The sequence below is a fragment of the Hyaena hyaena genome, unplaced genomic scaffold, assembly GCF_003009895.1.
Source record: "Hyaena hyaena isolate Hyena2069 unplaced genomic scaffold, ASM300989v1 scaffold_68, whole genome shotgun sequence".
NCBI classification, from domain to species: domain Eukaryota; kingdom Metazoa; phylum Chordata; class Mammalia; order Carnivora; family Hyaenidae; genus Hyaena; species Hyaena hyaena.
This window is the reverse complement of record NW_024080700.1, coordinates 1037468-1059394: the sequence shown is the minus strand read 5'-3', so window position 1 is coordinate 1059394 and position 21927 is coordinate 1037468. Positions and strand designations below refer to the sequence as shown.

The window sequence follows — 21927 nt, the reverse complement described above, 5'->3', positions numbered from 1 at the left end:
AATGACAGCCCTCATTGGTTAATTAGAAGCTGAGGGGAGGCTCTTGAGTTCTCCTTCCTCGTGATTAGTCCAATACAGGAAAAGAGGGCGGATACTTAGGAAAAGCGGCAGAAGCGCCTGCTTCGATTGGTTAAACCTGGCTGGAGGTGGAGCGCTCGCGGCGGCTGATTGGTGCGGGATGTAAGGAGGGCGGGGCTCTGAGCCGGAGGTTTTGTTGTGAGGGTCGGTTGTCAAGCAGCGACCAATCAGGGCAGGGGATGGAGGCAAGTGGGGGTCGCGCTTGGAGCGGAGCCTTGGCCTCCGGAGCTTCAGCTGCAGGTGGAGTGGGCAAGGGGGCGAGGAGTAGAGGGGGACTATGGGCCTTGGACTGGGCTACATAGGGCGGGGCCGAGTCTGGCCGTGGCGGAGAGGGCTCTGGGCAGGGGGAAGTGGGAGCCCGTGCCCTGCTGAGAGGAGTGGGAGGATCAGGCGAGGCCGTGGGACCAGCCCCAGACTCGGGACGGGCGGGACTGGCGGGATGGGCGTGGAGGCCGGAGGAGAAAACACCGGAGGCCGGAAGCGGAGCCGGGGGTCTGCAGGAGGATGGGTGGTGAATAGGGACACTGGAAGCGGGAGACTGAATGAATGGGGGATACTGATAGAAGAGTAGGGAGGGACATAAAGGGGGTCTGGCGAGGCAGGGGTCAAGTTAGGGAGCCCAGGAGACAGGATATGCACGAATGGAGAATACAGGAGGCAAGGAGAAAGGGAATGAACGGCAGAACCGGGGAATCCAGGAGAGAAGGGAGGAAGAGGAGAGGGTTCATGGGAAAGAGGCTTGGAGAAAGGGTAGAAGGCTTCATGAGGTGGCCTTTCAGAGTTGAGGAGTCCTACCGCCTCATGCCCAGACTGGAGACCTAGTTCCCGGTCTGTCCTTGGTAATTGCTGGGGCCAGGAGTAGTTTCCTTGCCAGGAACAGAGGGATTAGACCGTCAGGGCCCTCTTTGAGATTCTAGCCAGAGAAGACTTAAATGCCTGTCTCTGGAGTGCCTCTCTTGGGCCCATAAAGCTTAGCCTCTGACTCCACCCCCTTCCCCTAGCGTCAGACGAAGCAGTCATTCCCAGAGATCTATCTGGACTGCGGACATGTGGTCTTCCCCGCCCCACTGCGGCTGCTGCACTTCAGGCGGCCAGCCTCCTCCCATCCCATCATCCTGGCATCTGGGAGGACCTATTTTTCCTGTGTTCCAAGTCACCCTGCCTGAGGTGCCCGCAACAGATTCTCAAACCCGATCGGCAGTGCAGCTCCTGGCTCTGGTGGCTTTGGTGGGTGTCTCTTTATCCAGTGGCCTTGGTGATCCAGGGAACGGCAGCTGTGGTTCTGCGAGCCCAGAGTTCTGCAAACTCCTACCAAGTGTTTTCTAACAAGCCATCGCTTCCATTTGTATTCCAGCCCAGGGTTGAGCTGAGATGGCTCAAGCCTGACATTCTATGAGCCAGGATCCTGACGGGCACGCACAGGCTGCTGCTGTGGCTGCTGGGACTGATTTAAAACCAGGAGGCACTTCGGGGCTGAGAGTCAAGGCATTCCCTCTGCCTGGATGTGCGGGAACTCCTTGCCAACTTGATTGGCGGATCCTGGGGGGGAACCACCCCCACCCCTGGAGGAAAGCAGTCTACTTTGTGGGCAGAGCTTCAGGTGCCAGCCAACTGAAGGATGGCCACCCCTGTGGTCACCAAGACAGCCTGGAAGTTGCGTGAGTGATTCCCCCCATTTTTTTCCTTGCTCACCCCTTTTATCTGTTAGCTGCTTGTTGCTGGATGGCCAGAACCCCCAGCTTTGGCTCCTGCTGTTGGCACAGAGAGAGACTCCCAGCCTTGCAGTAAGATACACCAAGATGCAACTCATGACTTTGGCACTTCTTAGCTGGATGACACTGGGCAGGTGACATAACCCCTCTGACGCTTAATTTCCTGTCTGTGTAGTGAGATGATCGCACCTATGTTCTAGAGTTGCCGTGAGACACAGGCGAGGTGGTGGACATAAAAGCAGCTCTCAGTGTGGTTAGGCTGACGGGCGGGATTGCGGGAGAAATGTTAAGAGGTGTTCTTGGCCTTTGCAGACATCACACAAGTCAGGCTTCCTCCATGAAGTGGGGCGTCTTGGAGCAGGGCTGGTGGGGGAAGGGAGGTCGAGAGGTGCTGGCAAGGCTCTGGAATGGAACATGGCTGAGCACCAGCATGACCCACCCTCACGCGCTTGTAAACGTCTGATCTTTGTACCTCTTTATACTCTTAAAAATTGTTGAGGACCCCTGATGACTTTCTGTTTATGGGAGTTATCAATATTTACATGTTAGAAATTAACATCAGACACTTTAAAACATAAGCGTATATAGTCAAACGTGCCCTTTGTGATGATGTCATCACATGTCTTCCCAAAAAAATCCCCTCCCTTGTATGCTTGTGAGCAAACGAGAGTGTAAAAGTCGCATACCATCTCAGTGTTGTTCTGAAAATAGTTTTGTTCTCTTGGACTCCTGGAGGGGTCCTTGAGGATTCGAAGGTCCCTCAGATCGTATTTGGGGAACAGCCTCACCCCACCTATAATAACCTGTTGGCATAGATTTCCTGTGCCCACACTGGTCACCTTCTGCTACGAGCTGTCCCTGAGCTGTTTTCAGAAGCTAGCCAAAGCCTGTTGCTGGACCTCAGTGTCCTCACATGTAAAATGAGAAGTTTGGGCAGTTTCAAATTGTCCCTTAACCCCAAGGTTCTGGGAGAACCCTGTTGTGGGCTCCCAAAGAGGGTACAGTTTGGACACAGTGGCTCTGTAATTTTAGGGGTTACATATTCCCTCATAGCTGGCCTTTCCTGAGCATAGAATCAGGTACTAAGGAGATAGTCAAGGCGGGGTGGGGGTGGGGGTGCTGCAAAATAGATGAGGTCCCTGTGCAATGGGGCTCAGAGCCTGGGGAGAGCAACAGGCAGGAATCAAATAACCACACCCCTCCGTTTCTCCTTCTCTGATTCCAAGCTGAGACCTGTGCTTTGAATCCATTAACTAGATGATAGCAGGTCAGGGTAGGAGAGTGTTGTAGGCTGCCTAAACAGCACGTACAAAGGCCCTGGGGCAGGAAGCTTGGCGTGTTGGAAGGGCTCAAAAAAGGCTGCCGCACAACAGTGGAGAGAATGTGTCACATGAGGCTGTTGGGGCCTTTGGGGGCACTTGTCCACGGGATCCCAGCCCTCCTAAGGCCCTGGCTCTATCTTAAAGGCAAGATCAAGCCATCAAAGTGTTCAAACAAGAGGTAATATGATCAGGCATGTCGGGTTCTGCTGACAAGTTCATGTGCATAGCACTTGCCACGAACAGAAGCTGTCTGAAGAGTCCAATGCCAAATGACCTCTGGCTCCTTGTGGCCGTAGAGTCCAGCAAGGATCGGAAGGTGCTAGGCCAGCTTGGAGCCCAGTACTCTGCACCTTCTGTTTAGGATGCAAATCCTCAGCACCTCTGACAGCATGCCACTTCCCCAGCTCTGGCTGGGATGTCGGGCCCTTGTTGTGCCAACTGAGCTTGAGAAACTGGCGCAGGCCTGTGCCAGAGGGCGGAGCAGCAGCCAGCAACCTGGCCTGCCAAGAGATGCTGTGAGGAACTGTATTTGTTCGCACTAAAATTCGGTACCCAGCCTGGGCCATTGCGGGTTGCTGTCCTCCAGGCCAGAGGGAGCATTCTCGGGCTGGTGCCCGTGCTGAGGTCTCCTCTGCCTGATGCCCGTGCTGCGCTTCCCCTCTCCTGCTGGTCTCCGGCTCCTCCAGACGCTTCTGTCAGGCTGGAGACCCTGGTCAGGCTGCTTAGAGGGGAGTGATCTGAGCCCCACTGGAAAGGCCCGACCTCCACATCCTTCTCATGCCGACATCTGTGGTCCTTCCAACCGGGTGCCACGTCCTTGGACCCATCTGGTCAGGCCATAGCATCAACACAGGAGCTTTCTCACCGTCGTTCCCCACATTCTCCCCAGGGCAGGCACGCAGGAAACATTTATATTACGAGTCAAGGGGCAGTAGTCCCGAGGCCCAGAGAGGGGTGGCAGCGTGCCCAAGAAGGCCTGTTGAGGTGGAGCCCCCCCAGAGCTCTCCCTGGGAAGGGTGAGAACCAAGGTAGATACCTAGGCCTTTAGGTTGGTCCCAGGTGGAGGGCAGTGCGTGCAGGGAGTGTCTTCGGAGAAGGGGAGAAGGCCCAGGGCTTGGGAACTAAGTGCTCAGGGAGAAGGTGGTCTGCTCTCTTTCCGGGCTGGGCAGTCACTAAGTCCCAGCAGAAGCTCTTGAACAGACAAGAGTCTGTGGCCAAAGCCCCAGAGCACCCCAGACATCTGTCCCTGTAGTGTCCAGAGGGCAGAACTCTCCATAGTTGAGATGCAGCTTAGGGAGGGACTCAGCTCCCGTGAATTCAGGGATGGGGTCCCCAAGGTCCCCCCTGACATTGGGCCTCTGCTGGGGCTGGGCGGGGCCCTGAGGTGGGGCGTCGTCTGTGAAATTGAGCCTGGTGTCTGGTCCTCCGGGCAGTTTTGACCTCCCCTCTGAGCCATACTTCCTGACAAGCAGCCTTCCTGGGCCCCATTTTCCTATCGCCCTGTGGGGTGACACCAGTGCCGCAGAGACCCCCAGGCAGGGCGGAGGCCGGAGCGCAGGAGAGGCCCACTGTGCAACAACCACAAGCCCTTCCTGAGCGTCACCCACGCCAGCCTTCTGGCTGCCTCGGGGTGTCGGCACATTGGGGTTTTCCCTATGCTGATGTGGGGAGACCTGTCCTTTCTCCTCCTCATTCCCAGGAGGAAGTCACTAGGGTCTGACTTACAGGCCTGGGCTGCCTCTTGGTACCTTGCTTGTGTCTGTTCCCTTCGGAGCACTGATGGGACCCACTGTGGTTTGTGTCCGCTGCCCTGCTGCTGCCTCAGCAGTCCTGGCCAGGGGCCCCCGGGGCTGCCCACTGTGGACGTACCTCCCGCTCTGTCTGCTCAGCCCTCACTCGCACCCCTCATGCCGGGCCTCTCAGCTGGCTGCCTCCTGCCTCCCGCCCCCATGTGGCCCACCCGCCGGCACCCCCAGTGCCCTCTCTCTGTGCCTTGGCCTTGCCGACAACCACTGAGCACAGCTTACAGAATGTTCTCAGGGAACCCTCAGCAACTCAGTGAACCAGGCCCTGTCACTACCCCCATTTACCGATGAGGAACCCAGCCCTCAGAGGGTAAGTGACTAGTCTGAGGCCACACGGCCTACAGTAGCAGAGCGCGGGCCAGACCCTGGTCCGCGACTCTGAAGCCGCAGACTAGGTGCACCTGGGAGGCTCAGTAGGTTAACTGAAGCCGCAGGCTGGAGCCCTGGGTAGGCTCACATGGAGACAGCCTGTCTGGAGTTGACCTGAATGGTCAGAGTATGTTCCACAAGGTGGGTTTATATGTGTAGCAAGCAGCCCCAGAGAGATGTAGCCCCGGAGAGATGCCTAGGTGGTACGTGGGTAAATCGTTGCCTTTTAATAATTGTTTTTGTTTTGTATTACAGTCAAAGTATAATGAATGTATGGATCTTGTAACTCTATGGATTTTATTGCTTAATTCTCTTTATTTAGAAAGATAAATACAAAAGGCAAGTCAATTTATTAAGTGGAGCATAGTAATCATAAAAATACTACCAGTTGACGTGTAGAAAAAGGAGAAAACCGTGAGGCCCGAGGGTGGGACAGGAATACCGGAGGTCGAGAAATAGTTACTTCCGCCTCAGGCGCCAGGCCTGTCCTAGCAGCTCATGTCAGGCTGTCACCGAAGGGGACTTGTGGTGGGCAGAGCCCTCTGATGGGCTTCGGGCGCCAGGCCCAGGGGCCGCCTTCCCTGACTGCCTTTTCCTCCTGTCCTTCCTTGTGTAGAGGAGATCGTCGCCCACGCCAGCAATGTGTCCTCGCTGGTACTGGGCAAAGCCTCTGGGCGGCTGCTGGCTACTGGCGGGGATGACTGCCGTGTCAACCTGTGGTCCATCAACAAACCCAACTGCATCATGGTGAGCCCTGCCGGCCTGCGGGAAATAGGACAAAGCCCGGGAGGGGACTGTGGGCAGGGTGGGGTCGGGGCGTGGGGGGCAGGTGGCTTTGCAGGCTCTGTGGAGGCTAGGGGGACGCAATGCAACATCAGCGCCCCCCTGCCCCCGGCCCATAGCCATCTGCTCAGGGAGGCCCCCAACACCCCAGGATGGCTGGGCCAGTGACTAGCCCTCAGGAATGGGGAAGTCCCCTGCTGTGGACAGAATTCCGGGAGCCTGTGTGAGAAAGCTAAAATAAGCCCGTGGGCTCAAGACTGAGGCTTGCCCACTGGCCCATCCGCCCACCTGTCGGCTGTGCTTGGAGGTACTTTGAATCATTCCCTGTCTCCTTCCACAGAAAAGATTTGGGGGCACCAGGTTGAAGCTTATTGGCGAGCTGGTTCTTTCCCCCGGTCACATAACGAAATTCATTGCCCGGAACTGGCTTGCAAAGTGGGAAAACATAAAGGAGGAAAATACAAAAATGAATTAGATCTACTACCACCATCCAGAGACCACTGCAGTTGGTATTTTGGTCTGTGCCCTTCTAGGTGCTGGTACAGATACATACATGTGCATACATGTACCCATACACATGAGCAAATGCACACACGCGCACTGCGTCAGTACATAACCGTATATTTTTGGAGCACTGTCTTACTCTTCTGCAGCCTGGGTTCTAAAGATCACAATCTTTTATTGTTTGCGAGCAATTTCCAGGGCCAGCAAGCACCCTTCTGCAGCAGGGTTTGTAAGGACTTCTGGTGTTCCATTGTAGGGGTGAGCCGGGGTTAGCTCAGCCACGCCCTGCTCCCAGCCCAAAGGTCATTTCCAGGGTGGTGGCTCCGCTCAGCCACAGAGGGGAACATCCTCATCTACCTTGATCTTTGAGCAGATCTGTAGTGCTTGCATTATTTGAGGGTGTGCACTTTTTAAAAAGCTTTCAAAACATATTGCCAAATTGCCCTCCAGCAATCAATTTATATTCTTTCCAGAAGAATGGGGACCTGCACCCCCCCCAACCTTACCAGTGCAGGGTATTAACATTCTTATGATTCTTGGCCACGGGAAGATAAAGATAAGGGATAGGAAGTGATTTTTTTTTTTTAAAGTAGAAACTTAATCACCTCAGTATTTCTGTGTGATGCAGCCAAGAACTGAGATCCGAGCTGAACCAGGGCCAGGGTGAAGAACAGAATTGAAATTGCTTTGTTTCACTTCACTATATTCTCCGGGTTCAAGCGTGTCCCACCCCCACCCCCAAAATGCCAAAGTAACCTATACGGGTTGAAAACGAATCAATAAAGGCCGACCAAAGTGGACCCGGAGTGACCCCATGCTCTTGGCCCCCACCGGACGGTGGGGAACCCTCTTCTTCCACCGGGGTCAGCCTGCAGGCCTCCCCCCACCATGTCTCCCCTGCTTACATATCATATACCAGGCCTCTTAGCTCTTCACACCCGCTGCGTTCTTGCTCACCTGCGGATTCAGGCTCCTGCTACTCCCCCTGTAGATGGACCACTGTCACCTGTTTGGGTGTGTTTCTGAGTATGTGTGAGTTCGTATAGGTCAGGATCCAAATGAACCAGGGTAAGCAGTGAGAAGTCTTTCCTCCGCTGATGCCCACATCCCTCCCTAGGGACAGCCACAGCACAGCTCCTGAGTAGTTTGTGTCCTTCCAGAATCCCCCCTCCCCTTTTTTTTATACAAATATTGTCCTATATACACTGTTCTTCACCTTTTCTCACCTAAAAGTGTCATGGAGGTAGTCTTTATTATATTCAGACGGCCACCTCATTCATTTTTATGGCCGAGTAATAAGTACTCTGTTGCATGGCTGACCACAGCTTAGCTGACCGGTTTCCTCCGGTGGGCACTTACATGGCTTCCAGTCTTTTGTGTAAAAGGTCCGCTGCAGTGAATGACCTTGTGTCTATTTTGTCTGCCGTGTGTTTGAGCGCGTGCAGGGTAGGCCCCCAGAGGTAGGTTGTAGCATGCAGGGAATGTGCATTTCTAAGCGTGCCCCCCCCCCCCCCAAGGAGTTTATACCCGTTTGTACTCCTGCTGGTGACGTCTGTGAGTCACACAGGCTGCTTGTGACTGTCTGGCCTTGGGGTAGTTCTGCTGGAGCTCAGCTTCCCCTGCATCCCCACCCCTCCCTCAGAACATCGTCTTAGCAAACAATGATGGAGTCCCCACTGTGCCTTGAGGTGGCCACTTCTGGGCGGGGAGTGACAGCTGCTATGGACTTCACATTCCAGCCTTCTCTCCAGCAAGCTGGAAATGCCAGCACCTCCCACTCCTCTAAGGGGCTGGGCCGGGACCTGGCTTAGCCCTGCTCAGCTCTGGCCTGTGCCGAGTTGGGTGAGAGTTTTTAGCAGTAGAGTCACTGCCCTGCTCTCTGGGTTCCCCGGGCCCCTGCCTGGGAGCGTGGCTGGGTTCTCCACCAGGCGCAGCCCCCAGGGATCCAGGCTTTCTAGAGGGGTGAGATGTGTGCCGCTGAGCAGCCAGGCCTCGGTTCCGTCGGGGTTTCCCCTCCCGAGCAGCTCGGCCAGGCAAAGTGCAAATGGAAGCAAAGCCTAGGTGGGCCGTGGTTTGAACTCGGGGCTGGAGGGTCAGCGGCTCCCTGCAAGGGGCCCAGGACCACTCGGGCAAATGGCGTCCTCATCTGGGGCACACTGGGCAGTGGGAGGGGTTTGGAGCGTGACGGGTCTGGCGCCCTTTTGGCCCTGGAAGCCGCGGCCAGGAGAAGTGGCTGCCCAGCCGGTCTGCAGGAGGGCCTAGGTGTGGCCCCGGGGAGCAGGCCTCCCTGCTTGAGCCACTTCTTGCTGCTGCCCTTCTGGGGGGAGCCAGGAACTGGGGCGGCAGCTGGGGGCTCTCCGCACAATGCACTGAAGCTGCTCCCCTCTCTCCGCAGAGCCTGACGGGTCACACGTCCCCAGTGGAGAGCGTCCGCCTCAACACCCCGGAGGAGCTCATCGTGGCCGGCTCCCAGTCGGGCTCCATCCGTGTCTGGGACCTAGAAGCTGCCAAAAGTAGGCCTCTGCGCTTGCCTTCCCCACATGTCCACCTGCGGTCGTGTTGTCTCAAGCTCTGCCATGAGCTGCTTCCTCTGGGAAGCCTGTCCTGACTCCGTTGGGTGCTTCCCTCCTGGAGACCTTACCAGCCCATGTGGCAGCTGCCGCCCCCTCGAGCCTGGCAGCAGCGACCCACGTGCTGCCTCTGAGTGCCGACGCCCAGGAGAGGTCCTGGACAGCAGTGGATGGGCGGGTGGGTGTCTGTGTGGATTCAGGACCTGGGAGAACGCCAGGGGCCACGCAGACCCATGAACAAGCGTGGGGGCCCGTGGGGAGAACCGGGGTGCGTGTGCCTGGACGTGGGGGCGGCCGCCTCTCCGCTCTGGCTAACTTGCCTGCAGCAATAAGGCCTGGGGTGTGCGGGTCTTCTGTCTCCTTGTGCTGTTTCTTTGAATTCCGTTTTCATTATTGTAGAAGTCGTACAGAGCTTAGTCAAATGCCGGTCACTACAAATACTCATGCCGGAAACGAGAAGGCTTCGCCCCACTCCTTCCCAGTCTCCAGGGGCTCAACCCCTGTCCTTCTCCCTCGTGTCTCGCTACCTCCGCTTTCCTGAGGAACAAGGAATTCTGGCAACTCCTGTGTCTTCTGTATGTCTCTTGCTGCCTTCCTCCCATGGAAGACAAGAAGTTAGCTCTCTGACGGGAGCCTGGCTGGCCCGGTCAGTGGAGCGTGTGGGTCTTGGTCTTGGGGGTGTGAGTTCGAGCCCCATGATGGGTGTAGAGATTCCTTAATAAAAAAAAAAGTTAGCTCTCTTAGAGCTGCCCGCCCTAACCTCTGGCACTCCCAGCGCCGCCCCTCCGCCTTCCTACTTTCAGCTTGTGAATAGTCCGTGTTTTTAGGACCAGGACCACAGGGACAGTATTCACAGTTGATTGAGGTAATAACCATCCTTTTTGCATCTGTATGTGTTTTACGTGTTTGTTACTAATCTGTCCCCAAATCCTCTGCCGGAAGAGTCAGCCTCCTTGAGTTCCTCTCAAACCCGTCCTGTAATCGAGGTGTCTTCTCAGAGCCTCTGTCCGCCCGGTCCGGGTGGCGTGGGGGCAGCCAGCCTGCAGCCCAGCCGCCATCTTGGGGCCGCCTTGTCTTCAGGGAACTGTCCCCATCTCTCTGCCTTGCCAGGGTCCAAGTTGCCCTCTTTCCTGGTTTTCTGCCTCTGTTTGCTGGAGCACATTCTCATAGCTCACGGAGAGGGTGCGTGACGGGCTCAGTTGTAGAGACCGTCTGTGGCTGAAAATGACTCTATCTTGCCCTCATCCTCTTTTATCTATTTATTTTTTAGAGTCTGTAGAATTCTAGGTCGGAAATAGTTTTCCCTCAGGATTTTAAAGGTGCAGCTACATCACATGGTGGGGTCCTGTTTGAGTTGCTGTTGGGAGGTCTGTGCGGTCTCCTGGGTCCCTCACCTGGGACCTGCTTGTCCTGCATCTGCGACCTTGCAGGCACTTTGTCCCAGTGTCCTGAGGTTTTGCGCTGGTGACCCCTGGTCTTTTGCTAGGTCCTTGCTGGGTTCTTTCGGTGTATAGACTTGCGCCTTTGGTCCCGGGCCCTGGGGGGCATCTTGCCTTCCCTGGGGGGGCTGCCACATGGCATGTGTGCCCAGTGTTGCCAGCCGTACAGACTTGTTTAAGAGAAGCTGGGAATCTGGAAATTTCAGTGGGATCCCCCCGTTTGTGAATGTCGACAGCTAGCTCAGCAGCTTTGCAGAGCACCGTGCAGGCCAACAGTGAGGGGTCCAAGGAAAACCTGCTTGCTCGCTGCCATTTGCCAGTGTCGGGCCTGGACCTCCTAACATGCCAGGCGGGAGGTCCTCCAGTATCTGAGGGACGGGAGAGGAAACTGCTGCTGGGGTTTTGCTGAGGCTGCTTTCTCCAGAAGAGCACCCCCTTGCCTGGTTGAGACTCCAAGGTCTTTCTGGGCCTCTCCTGTGCTGCGTGCTCTACCTCTGCGGGAGCACAGCCGCCGTCAGCCACGTATGCCCAGTGGCCAAGTTCTCTCTGCTCAAGATTAGTGGTCTTCTTGTGTAGATGGTCCTCAGGAGAGATGTCGCCCCTGGGCTGTTTGGGTGATGCTTGCCCTCCCAGTGATGGGCTGCGTGTGCAAGATGGAGCCCCCCGAGTTATGAAACCGGGGCTGCACGCTTAGCGTCTCAGCGTGTGTTCCCGCCACCTGGCCACACGCGGGAGCCAGCCGGGGCGCTGTGCTTGGGTAGTGCTGGACTCGAGGGGCCAGGGAGGAGCAAGCCGGCCCACTGGGCTCCAGCTGAGAGGGCAGAACGGCTCAGGCAGAAGGCGGTTTGCTTCCTGGGAAGTCTCTGCCTGGATCAGAATCCCAAGGATCAGCACCGGCCAGTCACCATTCACTGAGGAGCAAAGGACAAAAGGGAGAAGCCAGGGGCGCCGCACTTTCTCAGCCATGACTAGTTCACATACAGGAAATTGCGGAGCTCAAGGCAGGCAAAGAATAAAAACTGAACACCCATGGGATCCGGGGCCCGGGGCCCTCAGGGTTGGCTACTCCATGGGGAGCTCATTCCAAACGTGGCCCAGACCTCACTCCTGGAGAACCTGATTCAATAGTGGCATGGGCCCACATCTGGCTTTCAGTAAGCTTCCAGGTGATTCTGATGCAGAGCCAGGTTGGCAGGGCCCCTTTATTTGACACACAGGCAAACTAGGGCCCAAGGAGGGCCCCTGAGCTTCCTGAAGACCCCATGGCTGGCATGGCAGAACCTGGGACTCAAATCCTGACATCAATACTCCCGGCCTTGTGCTGTTCACCCTGCGATTTGGGGGTTCAGTGATGGGACAGAAACCTGCCCTCAGCAGCCTTGGCAGGAAGAGCCAAGACCTCAGGCCGACCTCCACTCCCGCCCACCACAGCCTGAGTGCAGACGACGGGCTGATTGGCACCCCAGGTGCACAGGGGCTTCCCAAAGGGCTCCCTGACTGTCACTGTCTGTCACCGGAGGGTTTAGGCGGAGGTCGAGCAGCTATTCCACTGGGGCAGCTTGGAGATTCCCACATGGGGCAGACTGATCCAGGATGCCCCCCCACTCTGCAACTTTGGGATCCTGTGACTGAGGCCTGCGGTACGACGACTTCCAGGGGCCATCCTAGGACAGAAGAGCAAGGGCAGAAGTCACGCCAGAAGAATGTGGTCCTGCCTGCTTTCCACGGCTAAGCCAGAGGCCAAGGGCGGGGCAGCCCAGCCATCCCGCAGGAAGCCATCAATGCAGATGTGTTGCCCGAATCTGGCCCACACGGGGCTGGGAGCTGCCACATCCTCTCGGGGCAGGGCTGGATTTTGGAAGCAAAGAGGGGTGCAAAGCAACTGGGCTGGGAGGTGGGCATGGAGTGGAGCAGGAGCCAGCACATATCTGTACCCTCTGGCCCTGGACTCAGCCAGCAAAGCAGCCCCTGAGCCCCTGGCGGCATGTGGCAGCTCCAGAGAGCAGGGGGGTGGGGGGGGTGGAGGCGGTCGCTCAGGTTCTGTGGTGGCTGACTTACATAGTCCACAGATGTGGCAGGTGCCCCGTACATGCTGCGGAGGAGGTAAAGGTGGCTCGGTCCCAGCCTGGCGCCCGACAGGGCCTGCTGCAGAGTGGCACCAAGTAGGACGGGTGGATATGGTGGGCGGGGGGCAGAGGGCTGCACTTTGACCTCAAGGTGGATCGGAGGAGCAGCTCGCTTGATCCTGCCCTGAGGTGCACCTGGCTGTGTTAGGAGCCATAGACGGATGAGCGCCCTTGACTTAGGTAAAGGGTCACGTGGTAAAACATGCTTCTCAGGACACTGATGCCTGCCTGAAAATCTGGCCCTGCGCCCTGCTGATTGGCCTCGGGCAGGCTGCTCCACCCTCTGAGCCTCAGGCCCTCGCCCGCCTCCTGGTGGTGTTTGGGGGCAGTTGGGGGGGTGGGAGGGGCTAATGTGCTGATGTCATTCAGGCTGTTCTCCACACACCAGCAGTGCTCAGCAGATGTCCTGGGGAGGAGGGAGGCACCCAAATGGCCATGGGCACTGAGGAGCCCTCACTGGTACCAGAAGACAGAGAACCAGGTTATGTGTTCTGAGGCCAGAGGACGGGAAAAGGCTCCACTGGAGGACAGAGGAAGCAGCTCTCATGCAGAAAGGAATTACAACAAGAATAACTATAGCTGGCATTCATTGAGCACTTTCTGTGTGCAGTCCCACGCTAAGCACCTATGTCCACTTTCTTAACTCTGGTCAGGACCATTGTGAGGCTCGGAGAGGGTAAGGGACTGTCCAGGGCCACATAGCAAGCAGGGAGCAGAGCCAAACCGCTCCTGTTTCCGTCTGACTCCAGGGCCCTGGACCTGGACCTTGAGGGATGGAGCCAATCGTACACTGGAGTTTGTTTAATTGACTCAGTGCTCGCAGCTCACCTCTCCTGTCCCTAAAGCATTACGTTTGGAGTCTGCTTGAACACCTCCTCCAACGGAGAGCTCATTACCTCACAAGGCAACTGTTTCGCCTTGATTCAAACCTAAAGATGGCTGGATTCCCACGCGCCTTGGCCCCTGCACTAATTGGGTTATCTGTTTCATTCAGATTGTAAAATTATAAATCTTTTAACAAGCAAGACAGTCGAGGCCAGAGAGAAGCAGCAGATCTGAGTCGTGCCGGGAATACTCTGAGATAAAAGCACAAGGTGTGCCCGTAGGCTGGGCCGGGCCTGGCCACCGATCTGCCTGCAAATGCTCGGAGGGTGGGAGCCGAGGTTCCCCAGGGCGGCAGTCATGTCCTTCTTGTCTTCTTGGTTCCCGTCCCACTCCGTCCCGTCCTCACAGCCACCATCAAGACCCCTTGGACGGGGGCTGGTGTGAGGACCACGATCACTCCAGGCATGCCCTCCAGCTGCCCTCCTTGGGGACCTTTGCCCACCTTTTCCCTCTACCTGATAGCCTTCCTCGTCCTCTACCCACTGATGTCCTGCTCAAATACTACCTCCTCCAAAAAGCCTTCCTGGATTTCTCTTTTCAACCAAGCAGCTTCTCCCCCAGCATGGACCTCTCCTGCACCCCTCTTCTGTCTCAGCTGTGGTGGGGGGCCCAGGAGAACACAAGGGAACCGAGTGCAAGAGTTGTCCTGCTCTGCTGACTCTAGGGCAGCGCCCTGTGAGAGCACGCTGGGACGAGCCCGGGGGTGCAAGCCACAGGGAGTGTGCACTGCATTTCCTGGGGCTCAGGTAATGACAGAAGTGGCTCTGTCTCTCAGGAGGAAAACAGGAAAATCCGTTGTTGGGGTGGTAGAACTCTGGTTGATCTGTCTCCCTATTTTTAAAATCGCTGCTTTGGTTTTCTGTGGTTACCGTGGAAGCACCTGCATGCGGGACACAACGGCCCTCCCTCCACCGGGTGTCCTGTTTGCCTCTCATGCCCCGTCTCTGCTCTCTTCCTTGACAGTTCTTCGCACACTTATGGGACACAAAGCCAACATCTGCAGCCTGGACTTCCACCCGTACGGCGAGTTCGTGGCCTCAGGTTCCCAGGACACGAACATCAAGGTGAGACCCTGTTCTGGGCCCTGTGCCTCCCCCCACTGGGCTGGCGGTGGGCGCTAGACTGTGTGTCGTATCTGAGGAGGTAGCTTTTGGCTCGGGTGTGGGGTGCATCTTCCCTCTCTGGTAGCGTCTGCACCCTCCGAGGAAGGGGATGTGGAAATATTCACCAGACATCTGCTCAGAATGCCCAGCTTTGGGGCGCCTGGGTGGCTCAGGCTGCTGAGCGTCCAACTTTGGCTCAGGTCATGATCTAATGGTTTGTGGGTTTGAGCCCCGCGTGGGGCTCACTGCTGTCAGCCTAGAGCCCGCTTCAGACCCCTCTCCCTGCCCCTCCCACTCATGCTCTCTCTTTCTCTCTCAAAAAGAAATAAATAAGAAATTAAAATGTAATATTTTCAGCAAAAAAATTAAAAAAAAAAAGAATGCCCACCCTCAGTAAACAGTTTCCAAAACCCCACCATATTGGGGCATAATGAGCTGCAGGTGCCTAGAAGCCCTCTCTGCTCGTGGCTGCACTCCACCCTCTGACCAGGGCTCCAAGACTGAGCTGGGCTAGGCCCCTCCGGCCCAGGCCTACCTTCGTAATGACCTGTCCTGACTCTGCCCCTCTGCCCCTCTCCCCGCAGCTCTGGGACATCAGGAGGAAAGGCTGTGTCTTCCGATACAAGGTAAGGAAGGTGCCCTTTGCCCCTCATCCATGAGCACTGTGCAGTCCTGGAGCCTGGGGTGGTGCCTGGGCCCAGGCCCGGGCTGGAGGGTGGGGGGAGCTCTGTCCCACTCAGGTGACAATACGGAAAATGAGGGTCCAGGTGAGAAACGTGAATCTAGAGCGAAGCAGGGGTGCCATGGGCGGTCCACCGGGTCCCCACTTACCACGATTCGTCCCAGAGCCGCACTTACCAAACTGCGCTCCCTGCTCTGGTGGTGTAGGCGGGTAACCGGCCTCATTAGGTAGAAAGCATCCTGTTCATATGTGTTTGAAAGCACTGAGTTTAACAATTTTGGAGGTCTTTAGATCCTCGACATTGAGAGAGGACACATACCTCTCCAGGAGAGGCGTAAGATATGTTGTGTTCCAAACTACATGGATGGCCAAGCAGCCTGGGTTTCCTGGAGCATCCCGTGGGCCTGGGCGGCATGACGCACGAGGAGACGTGTCCCTCTGTGGGACCCTCTGGGCCACGTCCCGCACACGCCTGCTTGTCAAGAGCGGGGTGGTGAGGAGGGAGGCTCAGTGGGCCTAGGCGCCTCCGGTGAGCTCAGTGCTCTGTCCTCCCCTCAGGGACACAGCCAGGCTGTGCGGTGTCTGCGGTTCAGCCCCGATGGGAAGTGGTTGGCATCGGCTGCAGATGACCACACGGTGAAGGTAGCTCCTGGCTTGACCTGGGCCCAGGGTGGCTGGGGTATGTTGATCACACTCAGGCTGGGTCCTCCCCCTCCCCCCACCCCCAATCGGGCTCGAATATCCAAGCCTGTCCAGAGTGGAAGGCGGTTTGTGGATAAAGAGCTGGGGTGGGAATAGAGGGAGAGCAGGCAGCCAGGATCCCAGGCCTGGTCCTGACCTCCATCCTGCCCTGCTCCAGCTCTGGGATCTGACTGCAGGCAAGATGATGTCCGAGTTCCCGGGTCACACGGGGCCTGTCAACGTGGTGGAGTTTCACCCCAATGAGTACCTCCTGGCTTCTGGCAGCTCGGACAGGTGAGGGGGAGGAGCAAGGCCTGTGACCCATGACCGCCATCTCTCCTATCGCTGTGCACCTGTGACTGCCATCTCTCCTATCTCTGCTCCTGCGACCGCCATCTCTCCCATCTCTGTGCGCCTGCGACCGCCATCTCTCCCATCTCTGTGCGCCTGCGACCGCCATCTCTCCCATCTCTGTGTGCCTGTGACCGCCATCTCCTGTCCCTGTGTGTCTGTGACCGCCATCTCTCCTATCTCTGTGTGTCTGTGACCGCCATCTCTCCCGTCCCTGTGCGCCTGTGACTGCCATCTCTCCTATCTCTGTGTGTCTGTGACCGCCATCTCTATCTCTGTGCACCTGTGACCGCCATCTCTCCCGTCCCTGTGCGCCTGTGACTGCCATCTCTCCCGTCCCTGTGTGTCCATGGCCGCCATCTCTCACATGCTCTGTAGACTGAACTGGCTCCCGGCCAAGCCAGGGTGGGGTCCTGGTCCCATCTCACCCCCAGCCCTGGTTCCCCGGCCCCAGTGTCCTGGGCTGTCATGGCTCACCTCGCACCCACTGAGTCCCTCCGCCTGCCTGCACAGGGTCATCCCCTGGCCCTAAGCATGGCCCTGGCAGCCACAAGCCAGGGGGACAGGTGTTGGCAGAGAAGCGGGCTTTCTAGATACAGGCCTGCAGGAGGCCAGCATGGGGACACTGGCTCCCTGGCACAACCTGACTGCATTTGCAGGACCATCCGGTTCTGGGATCTGGAGAAGTTCCAGGTGGTGAGCTGCATCGAAGGAGAGCCAGGGCCCGTCAGGTACGCAGGCAGCTGCGCGGTGGGGCTGCGCCCTCCTCCGGGGCAAGGGGCTGTGGCAACGGGTGGGCCTTTCCCATCCCCGCTTCTGCTCCCTCTGTCCGGGGCCCCCCCACGGCCTCCCTGGGTTCGGTGGGACCCACGGCCCACTCTCGCCTGGCCCAGGAGCGTCCTCTTCAACCCCGATGGCTGCTGCCTGTACAGTGGCTGCCAGGACTCTCTGCGCGTCTACGGCTGGGAGCCCGAGCGCTGCTTCGATGTGGTCCTCGTCAGCTGGGGCAAGGTGGCCGACCTGGCTGTCTGCAACGACCAGCTGGTGAGAGAGCCGCCCACCACCCCCCTCTCAGGCCCTCACGTGCCCCCGGCCCTGCTGGGGTCCCGCCCACCCATACCCCAGCTCTGCCACTTCCTGCAGATAGGTGTGGCCTTCTCCCAGAGCAACGTCTCCTCTTATGTGGTGGACCTGACGCGGGTCACCAGGACAGGCACCATCGCCCAGGACCCTGTGCAGGACAGCCGACCCCTGGCGCAACAGCCATCCCACCCTAGTGCCCCGCTGCGGCGCATCTATGAGCGGCCCAGCACAGCCTGCGGCAAGCCTCAGAGGTAGGGTGCTCAGGGCCCCAGAGGGCTCTGGAGGCGGGTGGCTCCCGAAGGCTTTGGGGGACCGGCCCCAGCTCGCCAGACTGGCCTCCTATCGGCCCGGCCCTGCCCCACAGAGTGAAGCAGAACTCGGAGAGCGAGCGTCGTAGCCCCAGCAGCGAGGATGACCGGGACGAGCGGGAGTCTCGGGCCGAGATCCAGAACGCCGAGGAGTACAACGAGATCTTCCAGCCCAAGAACAGCATCAGTGAGGCCCGGCCCCTGCCCAGCCCAGGGTCGCCAGCTGTGCGCAGAGGCCGACGGTCCTTTACGGGGGACGGCGTCGATGTCACTCTGCTTCTGTGGCTTGATTCCCAGCTTACACCTGGGCCCCAGGCTCTGCTCCCAGGTCATCGAGACCCCAGCAGAGGCCCCGCGGTCACTCATTGCCCCAGCCCGTCCCGAGCAAGGGACGGCACCCCAGGGGCAGATAGATGGGAGGGGGCAGGCCTGGGAGTTCCTGGGACGGGGAACAGGGTCATAGGCCTGCAGCTGTGTGCGCACCTCGGAACCACCTTCCGTCCTGGCCCCGCCCGGCTCTGAGGGCCAGACAGGAGCCCCAGGCTGGCCAATGTCAGGCCCCAGCCCCACTTGCCTCTGCAGGTCGGACACCACCCCGAAGAAGCGAGCCCTTCCCGGCACCCCCAGAGGATGGTGAGTGGGGGGGCAGAGCTCAGCCTCCCAGGGTCACCAGCTCCCCGGGCCTCACCTGCCAGAGCACCATCCCGTCTCTCATACCTGCTGTGCGCCAGGCCCCAGGCTAGGCCCTGGTGAGGGAGCATGAGCAAGGGGGGCAGGTGCTCCCCTCAGGGGCCCACACCCTAGTGAGGAGGGTGGACGGCAGACAGATAGCCACGCTGCTGGGGCTGCAGATGGGGCGTGCTATGGAGGCAGGGGTGTGGTGTGCTGAGAGAGGGCTACCATGGGCCTGTGGAGGGGGAAGAGCCAGGAAAAGCAGCTGGGGGGAGGGAGGTGGAAGGCGGGGTTTGGGGTCTGGGAGTGGAGGCCAGGCCCTCGCTGGGGGTTTGGGTTTTGCTGTGGGGAGAAACCATCTGCTTTCGGATTGGAGAAGAAGCCTGGTGGGGCATCCTTGTCCTTGCCCTTGTCCCTCCCCTCTACCTGGCTGCCTCTTCAAGGGGCCATCTTATCATTCGCCCTCAAAGTGGGATTTCCTGTGCTCCCCACTCACCATCCACTCACTGCAGGCCCCCCTCCCCACATTCCATTCCCAGTGAGGGGACAGGATGGCCACTCCTGGGAGCTCCCTGGGTCCCATCCACACACAGGGCTTGATGCCTGCTTTCTGCCAGACCTGCGGTGGAGAAGGTGGAAAGGGAGGGGACAGGTCCAACCCCCACCCTCAGGCCTTCCCCGGAGCCTCCCACGCCTAACGGCCCCTCCCCCCCACCGCTGCTATCTCCTTCCTCAGCTGCCCCACTGGTTCCTGCCCATCTCCCCCAGTTAACAGGTGCCACCCAGAGGCCCACCATAGCCCTACCTTCTTCCCGCCAGTCCCTCTGGCCTGAGCTGACCCAGAGATCTTCCCCTTTTCCTCCAGACATGGCCACAGCTAAGGAGGCAGCAAAGCCCAGCCCACCCACAGACTCGCAGTTCCCGGTGCCAAATGTACGTCTAGGTGTGGAGTGCGCAGTGTGGGGCTGGGGGAGGGGCCGAAGTCCCGAACCAAGGTTGGGGCCCCCGTGCCAGGGTGGGCAGACAGGGAGGCCTCAGGCTGGCTACCCGCTGAGCCCTGGACCCCACCAGCTTGAGGTCCTGCCCCGGCCCCCGGTTGGCACTCCCGCTCCTGCGCCCAAGGCCGAGCCTGCCATCATCCCTGCCACCCGGAATGAGCCCATCGGGCTGAAGGCCTCTGACTTCCTGCCCGTGAGTGGGGGTCCAGCCTGTGGGCGGGAAGGAGGCCCACAGGGCAAGGGCAGAAATTCACCGCCGGCACGGGGGCGCCCGTCCCACATAGGCCGTGAAGATCCCCCAGCAGGCAGAGCTGGTCGACGAGGACGCCATGTCGCAGATCCGCAAAGGCCACGACACCATGTGCGTGGTGCTCACCAGCCGCCACAAGAACCTGGACACCGTGCGGGCCGTGTGGACCACGGGTGACATCAAGGCAAGCACCACCCTTCCCCTGGACTTTGGGCTGGCCCAAGAAGGCGAGGCGGTGGGGCGGGGCAGCCCCTGTCACCACACCGGCTCACTTCACGTCCCGTTCTGCCATCGTCACCCTCACAAGCTGCCATTTATCGAGCACCTCCTTGTGGGCCCCACAGTGATCACTTTAGGTGCAGTGTCGTTAACCCCCATGACAGAGCCCGTCATCACGCACACCCGGGCAGGGGCTGCTCTGTCCCCAATCCCCTCTGAAGCTGCTCTCTTTGCACAGACGTCGGTGGACTCGGCCGTGGCTATCAATGACCTGTCCGTGGTAGTGGACCTCCTCAACATTGTCAACCAGAAGGCGTAAGTGGCTGTGGCGGACAGGGTGGTTGGGCGGGCAGAGCCAGGTTCTAAGCGTGTCCCCGGCCCTCTCCCCAGCTCTCTGTGGAAGCTGGACCTGTGCACCACGGTCCTACCGCAGATCGAGAAGCTTCTGCAGAGCAAGTATGAGAGGTATGTGTAGGGGAGCCACACCTGCCTCATGCAGGGATGGGAGGGACAGGAGGCTCCTTCAGGGACCCCGGGAAGGATCCCAGGGCTGGTGCCCATGTGAAGCAGCTTTGCAGCTCTACCATCCCCACCAAGTCAGGAGGGGCCACAGTGAGAACTAGCCTGTGCTGTCCCTGTTCTGTGTACCCCTCCGTCCCTGTCCACCCCTCCGTCCCTGTCCATCCCTCCATCCCTGTCCATCTTTCTATTTGTGGCTCCATCGTCCATCTGCCTCTGAAGCTACGTCCAGACTGGCTGCACCTCCCTGAAGCTGATCCTGCAGCGGTTTCTGCCCCTGATCACCGACATCCTGGCGGCCCCACCATCTGTGGGTGTGGACATCAGCCGGGAGGAGAGGTGAGGGGCTAAGCCGTGTATCGGCTTTGGGGTGTAGGGGTCCACGGGCTTGGGGGTCCAGCCTGCTCATTGACGGCTCTGCTGAGGCAGCCTATAGAGGGGGGCGTGCCTGGAACAGTGGCTTGGCCGTGTACCCCTGTGGGACGGCGGGTAGATGCAGACTGGGCTCCTCTGTGGCCTGCTCTGCCCTGAGCCTGGGCATGGCCTGGATGTGTCCTGGGTCCCTGGCCTCTGCCTGCCTCCAAGAGGAGGGCTGGAGTGGTCCGACGGGAAAGGCCCTAGCACTTCGAGCACTGTCTCTCTGCCCACAGGCTACACAAGTGCCGGCTCTGCTACAAGCAGCTTAAGAGCATCAGTGGCCTCGTCAAGAGCAAGTCGGGTTTGAGTGGTCGCCACGGCAGTGCCTTCCGCGAGCTGCACCTGCTCATGGCCAGTTTGGACTGAGGTGCTCTTGGGCCTGGCCTCAATCCCCCACTCCTGTTCCCTGTGCACTCCCGGCCCCGTGAGCCTCTGCCTGGCCCCTACTGCAGCCCTGCGGCCATCCTGGAGGTAGTGGCGTTGGCCCACTGGCCACCTGCACAGCCCTGAGCTCTCAGACAACTTCTCCCTACCAGTGGCTGCCCAGCTTTGCCAACTCCTGCTTCTTGGGGCAGCAAAGAGCACCTTGGGGCTGCTGCTGTAATTTATAAGGCGAATTTTATTAAATTTGTAACTATTCCCTTGTTTGTTTGCCTGGAGGGGCATTCTCTGGCCACGTGGCTCTCTCAGGCCCAGGGCTGCCTGCTTGGACCCTCAAAAAGGAGAGAGCGTGCCGTCCAGGCCCAGGGCGGTGCGCCAGGCAGCTTGGCCAGCAGGGGGCAGCAGAGTGCCAGGCCTGCTGGAAGGGGTAAGTTCAGACCTATTGGGGGGAGGGGTTGGTGGGCAGCAGCGCCCCCTTTCATGGCTCAGGGAAACAGGTGAGGGCTGGGCCCTACCGGCCCATCCCTTTGTCTCAGCCACACCCCCAGCTGTCCTGTGGATCCCTCCAGGGCCAGGGCCAGCCAACAGCTGTAAACTTAAGGGTGCCAGGACCCCAGACTCACAGGCTTGGCTACCGTGGACACTCTCCCTCCCCCCCTCCCCAAGGCCT

At 58.8% G+C, this 21927-nt stretch overlaps 1 protein-coding gene across 1 annotated transcript; it reads left to right on the top strand.

Annotated features, from left to right (window-relative positions):
* The first annotated feature begins 235 nt into the window (after positions 1–235).
* On the top strand, positions 236–21516 carry KATNB1 (katanin regulatory subunit B1). The gene is made up of 20 exons (XM_039232697.1): positions 236–318; positions 1433–1736; positions 5903–6033; positions 8969–9086; positions 14557–14657; positions 15281–15322; positions 15937–16020; positions 16238–16353; positions 17070–17141; positions 17304–17454; positions 17554–17744; positions 17858–17988; positions 18384–18434; positions 19339–19406; positions 19545–19664; positions 19756–19905; positions 20179–20255; positions 20331–20405; positions 20682–20798; positions 21110–21516. Exons 2-20 carry the CDS (start codon positions 1697–1699, stop codon positions 21240–21242), a joined length of 1968 nt encoding a protein of 655 aa, XP_039088628.1. The 5' UTR covers positions 236–318; positions 1433–1696; the 3' UTR covers positions 21243–21516.
* Positions 21517–21927: the final 411 nt, after the last annotated feature.